We start from the raw sequence: 17,756 nt of genomic DNA, 5'->3' as shown, positions 1-17,756 counted from the left end.
TGGACCATAGCTCAGTTTGGAAATTCTTTTTCCCTATGGATGGAAATATTTTGAAATAGTTTTAGAAGCTATGAAGACTTCATACTTTTTTAATTGGTGCCATACATGATCCAATTTAAACAGCCAGGGCAGTGGATCTAGGAGACCATCCATAGAATGTAAATCTAATCTACCTCTCTGTTTTCCTTTTTTTTTTTTTTAAAACCCAGATCTTATCAAGAGATGCAGACAGGGTAAAGAGACTCACGATGGCAATATGGAATACAATACAGTTCTGCAAAAGCTGTTTCCAATGGGAGTCCACATTGAGAAGTACAATAGCATTTGTGGTAAGGTCTTTTTCTTTGTAATGTTCAAATTGTTTCCTGGTTTTTTGTTTGTTTGTTTGTTTCCAATCATCTCTCTAAACTATATTATAACATAGGAGGTTAGCCTTTCTAAGACTGTACTGGACAAAAGCTGCCCATAAAAATCCTTTAACTTATTTTAATACTATTCATAGATCACTCCTTGGTCAACTTAAAAGAGCCAGGATCTATATGTCCTGTGATGATAGTGCAGCATATTTAGATAGCCTTTACATGACCTACAAAAAGTGGCAGCAGGCAAGTAATATGACTAAATTATATGTAAATGGTTCTATTTTAGTTTTTCAGTAATTCATTTGCAAAATTCAATATTCAAAATATGTTTCCACATCAAACTTTGGATACAATTGATCACTGCAAATTAAAACAGGACCCAACACCAGAACTGAGAAACACTTGTATATATGAGCTGCACTAAGTTTCTCAAAACAGTGGCCCATTCTCATGAACATAATAATATCATTGAGTCAGAGAGCTTCAAGAAATTGTCACACCTCCTGAGTCTGTTACTGAGAGTCCATGAGTCTTTGAAGAACATCCAGTTGGCACCACAGCCTCGCTTGGCATCTCTGGGGCATCCTCTCTCCTTTGTAAAGGAACTGGCCCTTAATCAGATTGATAATGTCAGCTATGGAGGAGATACCGAGATTCTTAATGCCTTATATGTCTTTTATACATGGTATTAGTGATGAATTTCTATGCAGTTTATATATAGTTAAGAGATTACAATAGTTAGACTATATGTATGCAATGATCCAAGACAAATTGGATTCTCCTGTTTTCTGTTGACAGTATACTCTCCATGTTTTCTTCTGTCTTACAGGCTCGGCCTTAGTTTATATGATGTATATATCACACAGATATATTCATGAGATCAAACTGATATAGAAAAAATATAAATATTGCTTTTACATATATATGTATATGTATGTGTTATATATATGTGTGTGTGTGTGTGTGTATTTATAGATGAGCAAAAGATATTACTGCTTGATTGTAACCTCAAAGTTATTTCCACCTTTTTTTTTTAATAGAACCAGTTATGTCAGCTCCAGAAGAGACTTTTTCTTTGTCAGTGGGCAGCATTTTGATTAATTTATTTTCATTTTTGCATCATTCAGGCAGTGGCAATCATTGCTATCATTGCCCTAGCATTTATTTAGCTATCTCCATTTCTTACACCCTCCTCAGCTGGTGGCTTCATATCTCAGGCTCCTCTTGCACCTCCTCAGCTCCACTTCCTATCCAGATTCCCTTTCAAAACTTTCCATGGGCTGTTGTGTGCAATTATGGGCCTCAGAGGAAAGGGAACACAATTGGTGGCTGCCTGCAGCCAGCGCTCTGGCCAGCCGCAGGAGAGGTAGAGGATTTCCCCTTTTTCTCAGTTGATTTCTGGCTCTGAGACTTTAGAAAAACAGATCTGTTGCCCTGGATTCGGCAAGGGGATGACAGAAATGATTAATGGGCTGCTGGCCTGATCTGAAGAAAGATTAAAACAAATGAATGGAAACAGGTTGTCCAGTAAAGAGCACTTCTGGACAGGAAGGGAGCCTTGCCAGGGGGCCTCTCCACTGCCTCTGCCTGAGGTGAGCCCTCTTTGCTGGATACCACCTCAGAGAAGAGCCAGTACTAGGGTGTCAGAGACTACAACAATGTTCCTTGGCACCAAGTGTCCCCAGACAGAGGGGCAACAGTGCTGTCCTCTCTACTCTGGTTTATTGAATCATAATGCCCAAGGATACATGGGCTATGGGACAGTGGCAGGCTCTTCTGTTTGTGTGAATGACGTATTTCCTTCAATGCCATCCCTGAAAAAGGTCAGACTTAGTCACATAAACTGTAGGGTCAACTCCCTGTGCCCATGCACTCCAATTTCACAGCCCCAACCAGCTACAAAATCTTCAAAATTACATCTATACTAAACAAGTACAGATGATTCTCTTGTCTTTACTCATACAAAATTGTATCATAATTATCTACATTTCATTTGCATTTTATTTTATGTTATAAGTAATCTAGAAATGTCTTGTAAGATATGTGTATGTTACAGTCCAAATGATGACATTGGATGTAAGATGACATTGGATGATGGGGTTGGTTGTTTGGAAATGAATCTTGGAAATAGAACCCTAAGTTTAACCCTATATACATAAACTGTATCACTTATCCTGAGTACAATGCATTGAAATGTATTCACATGCAAAAATTTATAGCATATGCATAATGCCTAGCCATGGTGTTTCTCAGTGACACTAAGACACTGAAAGGCAGATAGTTCCTGCCCCAAAGCTGATTAAATGAGATTTTACTAAACCTTTTCTGTTACTATATATCAGTTCGCTCCAAAAATAGTCTACAAACTTCATAATCTTCCCCGTTCTTCCAGATGAGATAAAACATGTGCATTGTGGGATTACATTTAGTATATGCTAGCCATTAAGGTTAAGTCTTCAGGGAAGCAGGCCATAGGTTTCCCTGGGATTTCTGTGAGTGTGGTTACATGGATCATTCCTTGTTGGAAGCTTCAGTTTAAAATTAAATCAGAATTTTAAGATCTAAGTCCAGGGAGTCCAATCAGAAGTAGATAGACAGACATGGAATAATTCATCATGTTAGATAATTTAAGCATAAACTTGACTCACTGGAGAACTTATCTTCTGGATCTTGTGTGGGTGGCTGCATCCTAGGAGAAGAATACTATCTTGAATACTTCCTGATACCTACTATGTTAAAATTGTTGTGTGTTGTTGAATTTGTTGTTGAAAAAATTCAAGTCAAAGAAGAAGCCATCAATTTGAGAGGGGACATGGGAAGAGTAGTTGGAAAGAGGGGACATTGGAGGGGTTTAAGGAAAGAAAGGGAAGGGGGAATCACTGTATTTTCATGTAAAACATATTTGATGTGAATATTTAATTAAAATACAATCTCAAAATAAACAAATAAAATGCAATACAATAAAACTTATTTTATAATTGTTAAATTTGCATTTTATGGGGAATGGTCAAAACATACAAAATCATGTTTCTCACCTCATTGTGTTTTGTTAGGCAGAATATTAAAAAAAAAAATCTTAATCTGTCTTTAAAGATTTTGTTCTCTTTATGAACGTTTGAGAAATATTTTGGTTCATTGTTCTCTCTGAGCTTTAAATTAATTATTCATGCTAAATTAACTATATAATTTCCCTCTTCAAAGAGTCACATTCTTGACTTTCCCAATTGATAGCCAATATAAGTGCTAAGTTATTGACAGAGAACAAATGCTCAAACATACTGTGCAAAAGAGTGAGCACTTATGTGTGCGTCTGCTGTATGAATTGATTTGTAAATATAGCATTTATCCATGTACATACACATGGTTATACCCACACAGACCTTGAACTCTGGGGATACTAAGAACTCAGATTACAGTTTTTCTGATTGGGTGTAGCAATTCCAGGCAATATTCTTGTGCTAATTCAATGAGTTCTCACAAAAGCCTACAGATGTAGATGCAAAACTGGCCCACTTTTTCATAGGTGCAAAATGTGAGCCCGCACAGTGGGATGTTGATGTTTGTGTGATTTTAGGAGGCAAAGTGGGAATTGAAACTCACATCATCTAGCTTTACAAAGGGCCTGCTTTATTCTAGGGTTAGATATTGCTTGCTATCGATGCTCATGTTTCAATGCCACTGTTATCTTTGGGTTTATAGTCTGACTCTGGTAGAAAGCTAACTGATTATTTCAGCAATACCTTGACACTGTATGCATAGGGGAGACACCTGTTCCCAGGCACTGAGAGAAAGATACCTACCTGGGTGGTACTAGTTCCCAGTCACTTTGTTCTGAGTTGATGGGACTAATATTAAATAAGATAGACATGTTTGTGATTCCACTGGGAAACAGTTCCAGCTTCAGGAATTATGTGACTTGTAGTCACAAGGGAACCCCTATGTATGATCTAGGAAGCACTGGTTCTATATTCATCCCTAGTTGGAATGTTTGTTTCCCTTACTTTGGGAGGATAATCTTAGATAATTCAGAAGTGTTTTCAGAGAAAGCATAACCAAAGACCGAATAAAACTAATGGGTCATGAAAGGATACTTTGCACATTTTCTTTAAGGTTTCAAGTTGTTAAAAAGAAGAGATAGAATGGGAAGTAGTTGTGGAGAGTAACCAGTGCCTTCAACCCATCAATAAGCAGACATTTCTGGTGAGGTTTAATCTCCATAGTGTCTATATGGCAGCACATCATATGACAGTTGATTAACTCACAAAAATACTTTTGCATTGTGATATTATATAGTATACTATAGAATCAATTATAAATATGTTATTTTTCTTTTTCTTTTTTTATGTATAGACTTATGCATTATCTCAGGACACTGTTGAAAGATGTGAAGTTATATTATTGCATAAATACATTTTCCATGTGATAAAATAACATTTACTAAGAGATAGCCTCATCACAAGGTTACTTTAAGTATCAAAGCTCTCATGGTGCCTTTAAAGTGGTGTTGCCTTTAAGGCATTGTGTTTTCCCACCAGTCTTTCAGACAGACATCTACTACACTGAGAGGCTAGGGTGCAGGGCATTGATGGATTCCTTGTTTTATTAAATTTTTCCTTAGACATTTGCTGTTAAAAAGTAATCTAAATCTACCATATATCAATGGACATCTTCATAAAGCTATGGCTTTAACATCTGTGACTTTTGTCTTAAGCTTTTCGAGTGTAAGAAAATGAAGAATTTTTCTTGAGTTGACAGGCCTTGTAATATGTTATATAATTTAAAGTATCAATCAACCCCTCAAATAAGGTTCAACATACAACTCTCCATTTCTTAATCATTGGCAGTATTTGTAGATTTATAAATTCATTTATATCAAAGGAATTTATAAATGATATTTATTTTGGATATCATTTATAGAATCCTTTGCAGTTTGAGATCCTAGCATATTAGGAAATGTGAAATATTTTGACTTTGAACTTAAACCCAACAGTAATAATGGAGCCAGCCATTCCAACACATATCAGGCATATGTGTAAAACACACACACACACACACACACACACACACACACACACACAGAGAGAGAGAGAGAGAGAGAGAGAGAGAGAGAGAGAGAGAGAGAGAGAGAACAGAGAGCATTTAGGAAGTGAATAGTTTGCTCTGTTTAGCAGTTTTCCAGAGCAGTTCAGCAAAGCCTTGAGGTGACTATTAGTTGTTTTACTTACTCTATAACAAAACAACCTGACAGAAAAGGAGTAGAGGTTTACATTGGCTCAGAGTTGGAGGGTATTACTGTCCATCAAACTAGGGAAGTCATGGTGCTAACAGCTTAAGGAGGCAGCTGGTCACACAGCCTCTACTTCTGATTCTCAGGAAACAGGGATGGATGGATGCTGGCACTCAGCTCACCTCCGTTGTGTTTAAACAAGGGCTACACAGCCCATGGAGTGGTGCTACCCATAGTCAAGTTGGATCTTCTCACCTCAGTGAACTCAGTCTGCACCCCCTCCTCACAGAAATGCTGTGTCCCCATAGTGATTCTGTAGCCTGTCAAGAGGACAATCATTAACTATTACAGTGACCATGATTCTTCTGGGATGTTTAGCTTTATCTTATTTTTGTTATGGATGGCAAATACAGTTCTAATTTTGTTTCTGAGCTCCTTAAATGGTGCAATTCAAGTGGCTTTTTTGGTGATTTGGATATTCATAGTATCTAAAATATTTAGCTTTCTTTCTAAGCTCAATCACTAGTTTATTCATAACTAGCTGTACTTTACATTTTATTTGGTGGCTATCTCCATACCTACCAGTGGCAACCACTGTTCATAACATGTGCTCAGTGCCTGTGCGATTGGAGCTTAAAGATGAACAATAGTTTTATAGAGAAAGTGAAAATAAACACAAGGTTGAATCATTTTTATGAAGGAGAGAATTTCTTAAGACATCTTAACAGTATGTACACACACACAACATGCATATAAAACTTACAGTTCTTGATATATCATTTGTTTTAATACTGATACAATGATCTCTCACATCTTTAATGTGGAAGACTACCTAACATGCTTACAAAAACATTTTAAAGATTTTTTTCCTCTGACACTTTTTAAAAGAAGAACAATTCATCATTGCACATCATGATTATAATTTTTACAACATAATTGTACCTTATATTGACAACTTCTCAGGCATTAACTAATTATGCCGTTTAATAAAATTATAGTAATTGCATTTAAAAAATTATCCAAGAAAGATATAAAAGGACACTATTTTAGCATATTTTCATGTTTATGTTTTCAAACTTATAATTGAATTGTGCCGGCAGACAGACTCTTAGGACACGCAGACCGAGTCACTTGGTACTTTAGAGGATACTGATTTTGACTCATCAGCACTAGGTCTTTACCATTCTAATCCTAGAGCAGTACACACTATCATGTTCACACAGCCATGCTCGATAGCAAAAGAATGATAAACTCTTCTCTGTGATTTGTATACTAGCCTCTACATCAGAACTCCGCCATTACTGTTACCTGTTACCATCATTCTCTTGGGCTAAACTTTGAGCACTCATTTCTCTTTGAACTTGAAAACAACATCAGCTGCATGTACAAGGACAAGATATGTGTGGGTAACACACACACACACACACACACACACACACACACACACACCATTCCCTGAGCTTTCTCTCAGAAGCCTTGCATCTTTCAGACTCCACTGGGATCAATTTACATCAGTCTAACCCTCAGGCATACCCTATTTTGAGTTTGAATGTGGTTCTCCTGTTACCTTAAGTTTTAGATAAAGATAGGATTCTAAGAGCCATGTGGCTCTTTTGTGTAGCTAATGGTTGGCTGCTTTCTTTATTGCCATCCCTATTCCTATTACACTTCCTTCCCATTACTGTTGATGGTCCAGCGTGTTTACTATAGTTACATATGGAGAGGCAGAAATGAACTTCTCACACTATGTAGCCATTGTTCCATGAAATTTCCTCCCCGATTTTTTCTTTTTCTTCCCATGTCTCATTCCTCACCGCATTTACTCTTTCCTCTCTACCTCCCTGCTTCTCACACCTCCTCATCCCTTTGTTTTTTTTCTTTTCTGTTCCTATTGATGTGATAGAATACTTTGATAGAAGCAGCAGATGGAAGAAAGAGTTCATACTAACTCACAGTTCAAGGGTACAGATCATCCTGGTATTGGAGTCAAGGCATCAGGAGCTTAAAGCCATCAGTCACATCATAGCCACAATGAAGAAACAGCCAGCAATGAATTCCTGTGCTTAGTTCATTTTCTCACTTTTATATAGACCAGCATCCCACCAAGAGAATGGTGCTACCCACAGTGGGTGGTTCTTCCCACCTCAATTAATGCAATTAAAATAATCCTCCCAAGGCATGCCCTGAGACCCATCTCCCAGGAGATTCTAGATTCAGGTTGACAACCCTAAACCTCATATTTTGCCTCTCTGCTTGTATTTTTTTTACCCTTCTTTTCTCCTTGTATTTGAAGACAAAAGATTATGTTTTGCATATGAAAATATTTGATGAAAAGAAATCTCTTCGAAAACCACCTTTGATAATAAGCATGGAACATTTTTTTTTTTAATGAAATAAGCTACAAGTAATGGTAGGAGTCCTTGTAAATACTAATAGGTATTGATGTTGTTCTAGTAAAAGCCTTATTAACAATATTTCATTGTGAAGTGTATTTTGTGAGGTTAACAAAAATGTCACGATCCATGTTATGTGCTGTAGTGAATGCACAAGAGCCAACTACTTCCAGGAACTCATTAATGTGTTTGTAACCACCAAATCCCAAAGCATGGACCACCACCCTCAAGGCTTTGATAGTTGTCTTCACACTTGCCTTGCTTCACATCAAAGGCAGGACACACACACTGCATTTGTTTGCTGCATTAAGGAATAATGCAGAGTGACTATATGTATTATTATGGTATGGTATACCGTGCTTCAAATGGCAAAGGTCTAGTCTTAAATTCTTCTGATGATAATGCTGGGAACACAGTAGGCATCTAAACCTTGCTTCCTGGAAGGATGCTAGAATTACAGGAAACCATCTGTTCCTTTTATTCCAGTTCCTCCTCTGATGCACTACCCTGTGACTTCTTTGGTGCAGAAAATCCAAAACTATCTGACAACTCTATTGTCATCATGCACAATTTTCTGACCCTGCGTGTCCAGAGTAGTGCTAATTAGCAGCAAAATGGTCAAAAGCAGCCAGCAACAGGAGGGCTAAGTGAGATCTCTAGCTGGAACCTACATTCGTTGAATCTTGGAGCATTTATTTTATTTTATTTTATTTTTTAAGAGCAGAGTGCTTTTCCTCCTCTCCATCTGTTTCTTTAACGTGACACCTGGATGTGCAAACATTTGGAGTGATGCAAAAATGGAAAAGAATATCTAGAAATAGAGAGAGGGAAGGGCATGTGTGAAAACAGCCACCACCATTCCCTGCATAGGTTCTGACCTGTTGAAGAACCATGCTTAGTGCTTCTATTTCTGGCTAATTTGATATTGCCTTTTTTGTTGCAGCCTGAGCTTTGTTATTTGTTTCTAAGCTGTCATTTTTATTAGTCTCTCTGGCTGATCTTTTGGGGCTCCGCATCAGGTGGCGTGTGCTCTCATTGTCTGGCTGGGCTCAGCAAACGGAAGGCCTTTTATTGCTGTGTGATGTGGGCGTGCTTGCCTGGGTAGCCTGTAATTAGACCCACCACAGGTGACAGTTACAAGAGAGCCCAGTAATCATCCGAGCTGCCTGATCTGATGTTTATGGAGAGCAACCTGCTTTGTGGTCTGGTTAGGGTTTACTGCCCGATAGCACTTCTGCCATTTGATTTATGCTTTTGAAAGGCATGTTTTGTTACCTCTCTCTGGAACTTGAGGTTATATCATTAGCTCTTTAAAATAACAGATCATTCCGTGTGTGTGTGTGTGTGTGTGTGTGTGTGTGTGTGTGTGTGTACGTGTATTATTTGCTTCTATTTGTGTTTCGTGTGTTGTTCACTGGCCTAATAGACCATATCTTACTTATGCCAAAAACCACATAAAGATATGAGAACAGTCATAATCAAATTCAATGCACAGTGCACAACCACTTAGCCAAGTTTTTGAGCGGGGCTTGTGAACTATTTCAGTTTCCCTGTGATTTTCAAACCACCACAATCCAGGGCCCTCCCCCACCTCCCGACTCCCCTCCCCGCCTGGGGCCTTTTGGAATAAATTTTCTATTTCTACTCAATTTCTCTCAAGTTTCCCTCGATTGTCATGGAGGCTTCCTTCTTGTTGGGAACTCGTGGTAAAAGAAGAAGACATGGTATGCACTTCTTGGCAAAAGCAATGCTGAATGAGACAGCCAGGGTTGCAGTTGCATCTGGAAAAGATGGAGCCACAGAATGTTAAAATTGGAGGAATGTTTGTGTTCCATCAGAAGGGTAGAAACAAGGCCTTCCTTAGAGTTCCCAGAGCATAACTGGCAAACCCTCAAGCCCCCAAACCTCAGCTCTACACCATTTTTACAAGGTGTGACTTTTATTGGCATTCACTTTGCTATTATGGTTTTAGTTCCTGGATATGAATTGCATCTACACAGCAGCCGCAGATTCTGCTGTTTTTTGGTTTTTTTTTTTTTAAACAGTACATTTCCCCTCAAATCCTCCTATTGGAAACTAGTTTGTAAGTCAGTGGAGTTGCTGCTTGGAAAGATAATGCTCTCAGGGACGGAAATCTGAACCACGACTCCTGTGCATTTGGCTGACCCTTCTGTTAAGGCAAATGGATCTCCACCATCAGAATTCTGTGAGCACAGGGATGGAGAGGCTGGGGATGATGACAATGACTGTAATAGCCTGGGATCCATGTGTTTCCAAAGCGCTGTGTTTTGACTTCTGCCATAAAAACCTCTTCCTCAGTCATTGGTCTACAAGCGTGATTTTTGCAAAATATTGCTTCTTTTTCAAAGCAGGAGAATACTAAGTATGTGTTTGCTAATAGCAATATTGCCTCTGTTCTGGATGGATCTAGGTACAGCGCTCAGAAATATTTTGTAAATTATTCCTAAACATGAGCTGTTTTCCTGGGAAAACGAATCCAGTCTTTTTGGTAAGGAAACTTCTGCCACCCCTGCCCCATTCTACTTTGCACAATCGGAAGATAAAGCATATGTTTTGTTGTTTAAAAGTGGCTACTGGAGCCCTCCTTAAACGAATCTCTTCTAGAACGTTTAATTTTGCATTTTATGGGGGTTTTTAAATTTTCAAAAATGTAACTGCTACCAAAGAATACTATTTATTTATGGCCATTTAACCCCCACCTCCCCCTGCACACACTCAAAGACAATTTCCAGGAAACAGAAAAAGAAAAAAGAAGAAGAAGAAGAAGAAGAAGAAGAAGAAGAAGAAGAAGAAGAAGAAGAAGAAGAAGAAGAAAAAGAGGAAAGGAATTAAAAGAGAACGAGCCAGTAGCTTGATGCTTGTCTGTGTTACTTAGAGTCCTGCAGGTGGCGACAGAATCCCACAAATGAAGAAAATCCCAAGGTTCGTTTCTGTTGACTTCGTGGGGATTTTAATTCCAGCAATTTATTTTTAATTTGATACAATAATCTGTAAACAGAAATTATTACATCCATTTAAAAAATTTAATTTCCATGTTGTGTAATTTTCTGCTCCGTTTTTGTAATCATTTTCTCTCATATTATGTAGCCTGTTTATCTCCATACAGATGGGATAAAAATCTAGATTATTGTCATCTTAGTACAGATTTTCTGTGTCAATTAGATACCTTGCACACTGGTATTGCAGTTTATTTTTACATAACTTTTACATAAAGTTATACATTATTGGTGGTTTAGAAAATATGTCCTCTCTCTCTCTCTCTCTCTCTCTCTCTCTCTCTCTCTCTGTCTGTGTGTGTGTGTGTGTGTGTGTGTGTGTGTGTGTGTGTGTGTTTACAAAGGCACATATTTAAGCTATAATATTAAACCCAGTTGCTGTAAGGGGCCTTTTCTTACTTGACTACTTAAGATCAGTTTCAATGTGCTCAGAGTCACAGATTTCTTAAAAGATGTTATCCAATGCTAAAATCACAACACAAACAATTGTCCTCAATTAGAGAATGCATAGCAGATATAATAACATTTCCATTTCTCTCATTTATTTTTGGGTATTAGGAACTGTAAAGGCAAAGTTAATGACTTAAAGAGTGGAGCTTTCTTTCTCTGATGCAGGTTAAGGTTCAAAAGTTCTTAAATTGCAATTTTTGCAAAGGCATATATTCATTTGCAATTTTTTTTTAGGTTTCAGCTTGAAGACACTGACTCTAGAATGATTCGCTTAAGCACAAAGCTAATTTCGGCTCTCCTATTTTCTTGTAGCCTCAATTAAAAAAAAAATCTGAAAACCTTGCAGTGCACATTTTCTGAGGGAATTGACATGATTCTAAGGAAATGTAATTATTTTGGTTTAAATGCTTTACGCTTTAGAAGTAAGTGTCATCAGCAGGCTACTGTGATGGTTCTGGGGAAATTATCTGAATTTCTGTCGTTGTCTTTCTTTGGAACTGTCTGCTAAGTCTTATGATAAAGTTCAAAACCCAATAAAGTCTTGTCTACTGGTCTCTTGGATCCAGACTGTCTTGTAATAGAAATGGGGGAGGAGAGAGAGAGAGAGAGAGAGAGAGAGAGAGAGAGAGAGAGAGAGAGAGAGACAGAAGAAACTAGATTTCTTATATTCTGTTTCAATTGCTCTTTCAATTACTCATGAGGGAGACTAGGGGAAGGCAAGCCCGACCCCCTGAAAACCTATTTTGCAGCCTCCTTATGAAGAATATTCAGTTCTCTGCTCTGTTAGCAGCTGACCAGAATCTAATCCATTAAAAATATGTCGTGGTAAGCAATTCTCGAAAATGTTTATAATAAATGGTGAAAGCCAAGCTTCCACTGTGAGATTAGCAGTCAGAGAGGACGTGTTCATCTGGAAATAGGTTACTGCTTGACCAGTTGTCCTGCCGAGAAGCCCGCAGGATAGGAGGAGATTTAAAAGCTGGAAGTGTAAGGGCTGTATTTGATCCCGCCCCCCCTCTCCCAACACACACACTTTGCTGTCTTTTGCATATAACTGCGTTATTTATCACTCGCATGAGGTTTTCTTCAAGGGATCTATTATGAAGCTAATTTTAAGAGGAAAAGCATGGTGTGTTTCTCGGGGTGGGGGGGGGGGTGGGATTTGGGGGTGGAGTGTGGAGGATTACCCCATCCCCATCTTATGACCATCAAATGACCTATGCATAGTCATGTAACTCATTTACTTTTACAGAACCAGCTCCGGAAAAATGGGGGTGTGATGTGGTGTGGTATCTTGCTTAGGATTGTAGTGAAGATCCAGCTTTCTGTTTGATTGAAGTCCAGCCTCTGCAGTGGACACGGCTGCCCAAGAATAATGCTTTGGAGGTGGATGATACCTAGAGTATCAGCAGCCTGAGAGACTGAGAGATCAAATACACTGGCAAAAAAAGCCTTAGGGGAGCATTATGTGTCTGAGGTCTGATCCATTGTCTGGGAGGTCGGGGGAGTGTTAATGCAGTCTGCAAAGATTACACTCCTTCTCTAATTGCTCACACACATCCTTAAAGGATTTAAGCAGTCTGGAGAGGTGACGCTCCTTGGCAGGGTTTTGTCTTCTGCTGCAGCTGAAGCGTTATCTGTCTTCCCACATAGATCACTAGATCCCCTCTAGGCTGCAAGGCCCACACCCCTAAGGAGGGATGAAAGCAACCGCAGATGATACTTTCAGCATGGTTCCTACCTGCACTTTAAATACCTTGGAGTTTACTTTGTGAGAAGCACAGCTTCACTGTGGCACACGGAGCCCTCATACAGGTCCAAAATTCTGCATGGATTTTTGGCCCAATATATTTTCATCATTTCTTCTCAGTACTGGAATGCTATATGACACTTTGTATTGGATTGGGTTAGACCAGTAGATCATTTAAGCATGTGGGGAAGTGAGAACATTCTCTGAACTTCCTCCTTTACCAAAAAACACATGGGAGCGAGTGCACGTATGTGTGTGTGTACACACAAGGACACACACAACCACGCATGTTCTAAACTGTTTACAAGACCCATCCACAAATAGGACCTGATAGCTTTGTCCAGACTTTCATTGTAAACTTCATGTAGTGTACGAGCACATTTCTACAAAGGCCCCTCCCAGATTTGGAGTGTATTTACTAAGTCTTGTACACCTGGGAGCCCATGAAACAATGTGATCATTCCTAAGTGACACCAAGAAGCTAAAATGAAGGCTTTACCAACTCTTTCACATGGCAGTTTAGGGAATACTGGCTGTCTGTGTGTTTGGAAGAACATAGTGAGGCTGTTACATTTGTAGTCTGTGTGGCCGCTTGAGTCGGGAGGGCAGGTCTGCATACTGCTCTGAATGTTCTCTCCTCACCATGCACCATTGCATCACTGAGAGGTACAGATTCCTCTTAGATCAGTCCCAACTATGAATACAGATTGTGTAGATGGCCTGGAGCCCACACTATAATGTTTATGTAGCGTGGTGGATGAGACCTGGGAGGATTCCCTGTGATTCACCATGGTGCTGAGTGATGGGTGTGGAAGGATTTTTTTTTTTTTTTCTTTAAAAGAAATCCTTGTTTGTCCCTTGGGATTTTTCGCACTTCTTAGTCGACAAGGCAGTATTTTACTCATCCTGGATAAAGCTGTCAGTGTGTGCATTATATGTGTGTCTTGAAGACCCTGCACAGATGACAGGAACAATTGCTGGAGGGAGAGAAAACACATTTGAATCAAAATCTTCAGAGGAGCGCTTCTCTAGGATCTCCGGCCCCTGCTTCTACGTGGTGGACTTCTCACACATTTCCTTTCTGTGTGTTATCTCACACTGTTGATAGATTGCACTGAATGTTTCATCTGTATATAAAAATTAAAAATTCAAACAAAAATCTGGCCCACATGAAGAACAGGCCCTTTGGGCATATGGTTCATTATGCATATTCGTTTAATTACTAAAACACTTGTGATGGCTTTTCTGCCCTTGCTTTCAACTTCCAAAGTTGGATCTCTTCTATTGCTCAGAAAATGCAGCACAGAATTCTGTTTTGAAGGCAGGGGAAGAAAAGAGAAGCAGCAGCAGAAAGAACCTTTGAAGCAAGGATGTTTTTCACTTGGAAGGGGAAGGTTTCCTCTTGGAAGAGGAATGTTTCCTGATGCGAAGCTGATAGGAGCTGGTGGTATTCCTCCTCTCCTTTTGCTCCCCTCACCTTGGGCTCTCCCTCCCAGGCCCATGGCAGCCCCATCCCCGCCTCCCAGGGCTGCTCTCACTGGTGAGTTCATACAGATGTGAACAGGGAGGTGACACTAGGGATGTAGGTTTCCGGCATGTTCCCTTGGAGTAACTCAGGGAATGGGATGATGGAGCTGTCTGTATTTTATTGGTTAGAATGTGGCTGCTATGAAAATGTGACTTTAATTGATTTTCAGGGCAAACAGGTGGTGACGGATTAGACATTCCCTGGTCTCGGTGCCACTCCTAATTTGCGGCTGTACGTAGAATAGCTTTATTAAAATAAACAATCTCCTGGCTTTGGTGCTACCTAAACATCTGCCTCCCTCCTTTTAAAGATACCCTGGAAAGATCTTCATATTGTGATCCTTTTAGAAAGTTCAGTTTCTAAGCTAGTTGAAAAAAAAAAGGGGGGGGGGGACTTTATTTTCTATTCTTGCCATTAAATGTAGTATATTAAAAAAAAAAAAATCTTGGCCTGGAATCTGTAGTGTGGCCCAGGGGGTCACACAGTACACCCTTTAGTCCATACATCTTTTCTTGTAAGTGATCACTGCAATGAGTCATTGGTCTGATGGAGGCCTCTGGCTTCTGCTGCACTCAGTACTGGACCCTCACTGGGATTCCTCTTAGACATCCTACTGTTGTGCAGAGTAACAGAGATCTTATAACTTTGGATCATCAGGTACAGCCCCTTCACATGCTCCAGCAGTTCATAGATGAGGTGGGTGTTGGTGTGGGCTACCTTGTAGACCTGTTTTTTTGTTTTATTGGTTTGCTTATTTTTTGTTTTGTTTTATTTTGAGGGTTTTACTTTTAAATTTTGCTTTGGGTGGAGGCTGCAAGGGCAGAGGGTGAAAGCGAGGGAATGGGGAGATGAGTCGGATTGAGATGCATGATGTGAAATCCACAAAGAGTCAATAAAAAGTTTTTTTAAAGTTGTATTTTTGCCCTTTAGTATAACACAGATAGAATTCAGAAGATGTGTAAATAGGATCATTGTTGTCTCTGTTCATTTAAGCAAAGGCACATTATTATTATTATTATTATTATTATTATTATTATTATTATTATATGATGCAACAGATTTTTAGCATGCTAGGTCACAGTTGAATGTGTGCTTATTCTGTTTTGACTAGACTTGAACTTCCTTGCTGGTGAGAGAAAGATTCCTGGGTTGAATAGACACAGGAGTGTGAGAGCTGTGTTGTGAGACCTTTTGGATTTCTTCCTGACTTATGGGGCATCTCTACTTTAAGAGAGGATTTCCTGGGCTCCTGCTAATGAGAATAGGTTTAAAACTGCTAAACATGCCTATCTGAGGAAGGTGATTCCAAATCTGGGCAATACATGTGTCTTCAGTGGCAGGTATGGGTGGCTCTGATGCAAGCATGATTTTGCTTTCCAATGAAGCAAATTAGTACTAGAAGAGAGGTACTCCAAGACGTGCTTGGTGGGATTGCTAAAGGAATTCTACTTTCCTACACATAGCATCACTTACCACTCACTCTGAAAGAGGCCCTTGGAACTAAGCCCCCCCCCCCCCCAGTCTGCTTTCAGCAGGGATAATGTATCTTGAACAGGCTTGGTATGAATACCCCACAGTCCAGCTGCTTTCTGTTTCAGAAACAAAGCTGCCAGTGGGGGTAACTCAGCTGAGGCCCTTTGCTCTAGCACTACACTTCTACTAATCAACTTGACTTATTTAAGAGCAGACCTGTCCACTCCTTGTTTTTATTCTGATCATTCTATGAATATGAAGGACCAATGGCTGTTAATGGTTCAACTTCAGTTATAGTTGCAGTGGGCTGCTCTCTGACTTTGGACAGAAAGCCCTTTTACAGTAAGTCTTGTCCAGCTGGAGGGTGATTAGAGTGTGCCTCTTTCATCCTCTTCTATGGAGGATATCAACAATCCAAAATAATACTTCTGAAAGGAATGAGACCCTCATCAGCCCACACAATGGGACTACTGGTTTTTGACCTCTTCAGATACCCAGATTTTCAGAAGACTATATAGAGATGTAAGGATTTTCTCTCCCTTTTTTTAATGAGAATAGAAAACTTGCTGATAATAGTGAAAAATGTATTTACCAAAATCAGGCTTTCAATTGCACAATTACTGACTTTGACAAAAATGCATAATGAGAAATTCATTGTATGATTGTACACTTGAAATTATGATTATTACAGGGGACAAGCCAACAGTGGCTGCAATTAGATGACTATCCTTTCTTTCATTCAGTTTAGTACTTCATAAATTTAGTACTTTATAAATTTGTAGCCTGTCCTTTGTGTGTACTGTGGAGATTAGTTTGGAGCCGTCAGTGAAATGTAAAGCATCAAGAAATATAAAGCACATAAGGACTATAAACGTCATGCAGACATCAAAGTGATATTGTTTTCAGAGAAAGAACATGGGAAGAGTATTTAATGAGAAATGAACATATGTGGTGGCATATTCCTGTAATCTAGGACTTGGGAAGTGCATGGATTATATGCATGAATGATTAACTGAGTCACCAATAATGCCTTGGTGTTGCATTAAGGAAAGAAATAAAATCACTTCCCCTTGGAGTCCTTTAGCCAAGAGTGAGTCCAGATTTGAATTCTCTACTTCATGATTCCTGTGTCTTCTGTCCTCTGTCTATGGAATGAGTCTGAATCTGTGCCTGCATCTGTATCTTTGCCCATCCCTGTGTGTCTGTCTGGAGAAGGAATGGGATATTTTACCAAAATACTCAATCATTTTTATCAGGGCTTAAGTCATTGACTCCAACTGATCCCAGCTGACCTAGATAACAAACATCAATGTTTATCAACCAATATGAAAAATTGTTGCTTTCAGCTTTTCTAGTAGATTTCAGAAAGTTGCTTTCAGACTCTGTATTCGAAACTTTCAGCAAATGATACACATGAATTTTATGGGTCAGGGGCCTGGGAGATCCCTAACTTAAGATTGCAGCTACATATTAGCTTAGGTGATAAAAGTTGATCACATGGAAATCCACGACAATAAGGTTGATTGAGTGTTCTCTTTGAAGCAGGTTAAACAAAC

General features: G+C 39.2%; 1 protein-coding gene across 3 annotated transcripts in view; it reads left to right on the top strand.

The window, feature by feature from the left end:
- Mctp2 (multiple C2 and transmembrane domain containing 2) overlaps positions 1 to 17,756 on the top strand; it is a 240,556-nt gene that overhangs the window by 157,756 nt on the left and 65,044 nt on the right. For all 3 annotated transcript variants that reach the window (XM_036173220.1, XM_036173212.1, XM_036173231.1), the window contains one exon: positions 210 to 329. In XM_036173220.1, coding sequence (XP_036029113.1) covers positions 210 to 329 — 120 coding nt within the window. The remainder of the gene's footprint in view (positions 1 to 209; positions 330 to 17,756) is intronic.

This window comes from Onychomys torridus, chromosome 1 (genome assembly GCF_903995425.1).
Source record: "Onychomys torridus chromosome 1, mOncTor1.1, whole genome shotgun sequence".
NCBI classification, from domain to species: domain Eukaryota; kingdom Metazoa; phylum Chordata; class Mammalia; order Rodentia; family Cricetidae; genus Onychomys; species Onychomys torridus.
Note: the sequence above shows the minus strand (reverse complement) of the source record. Positions and strands in the feature narration are given on the sequence as shown.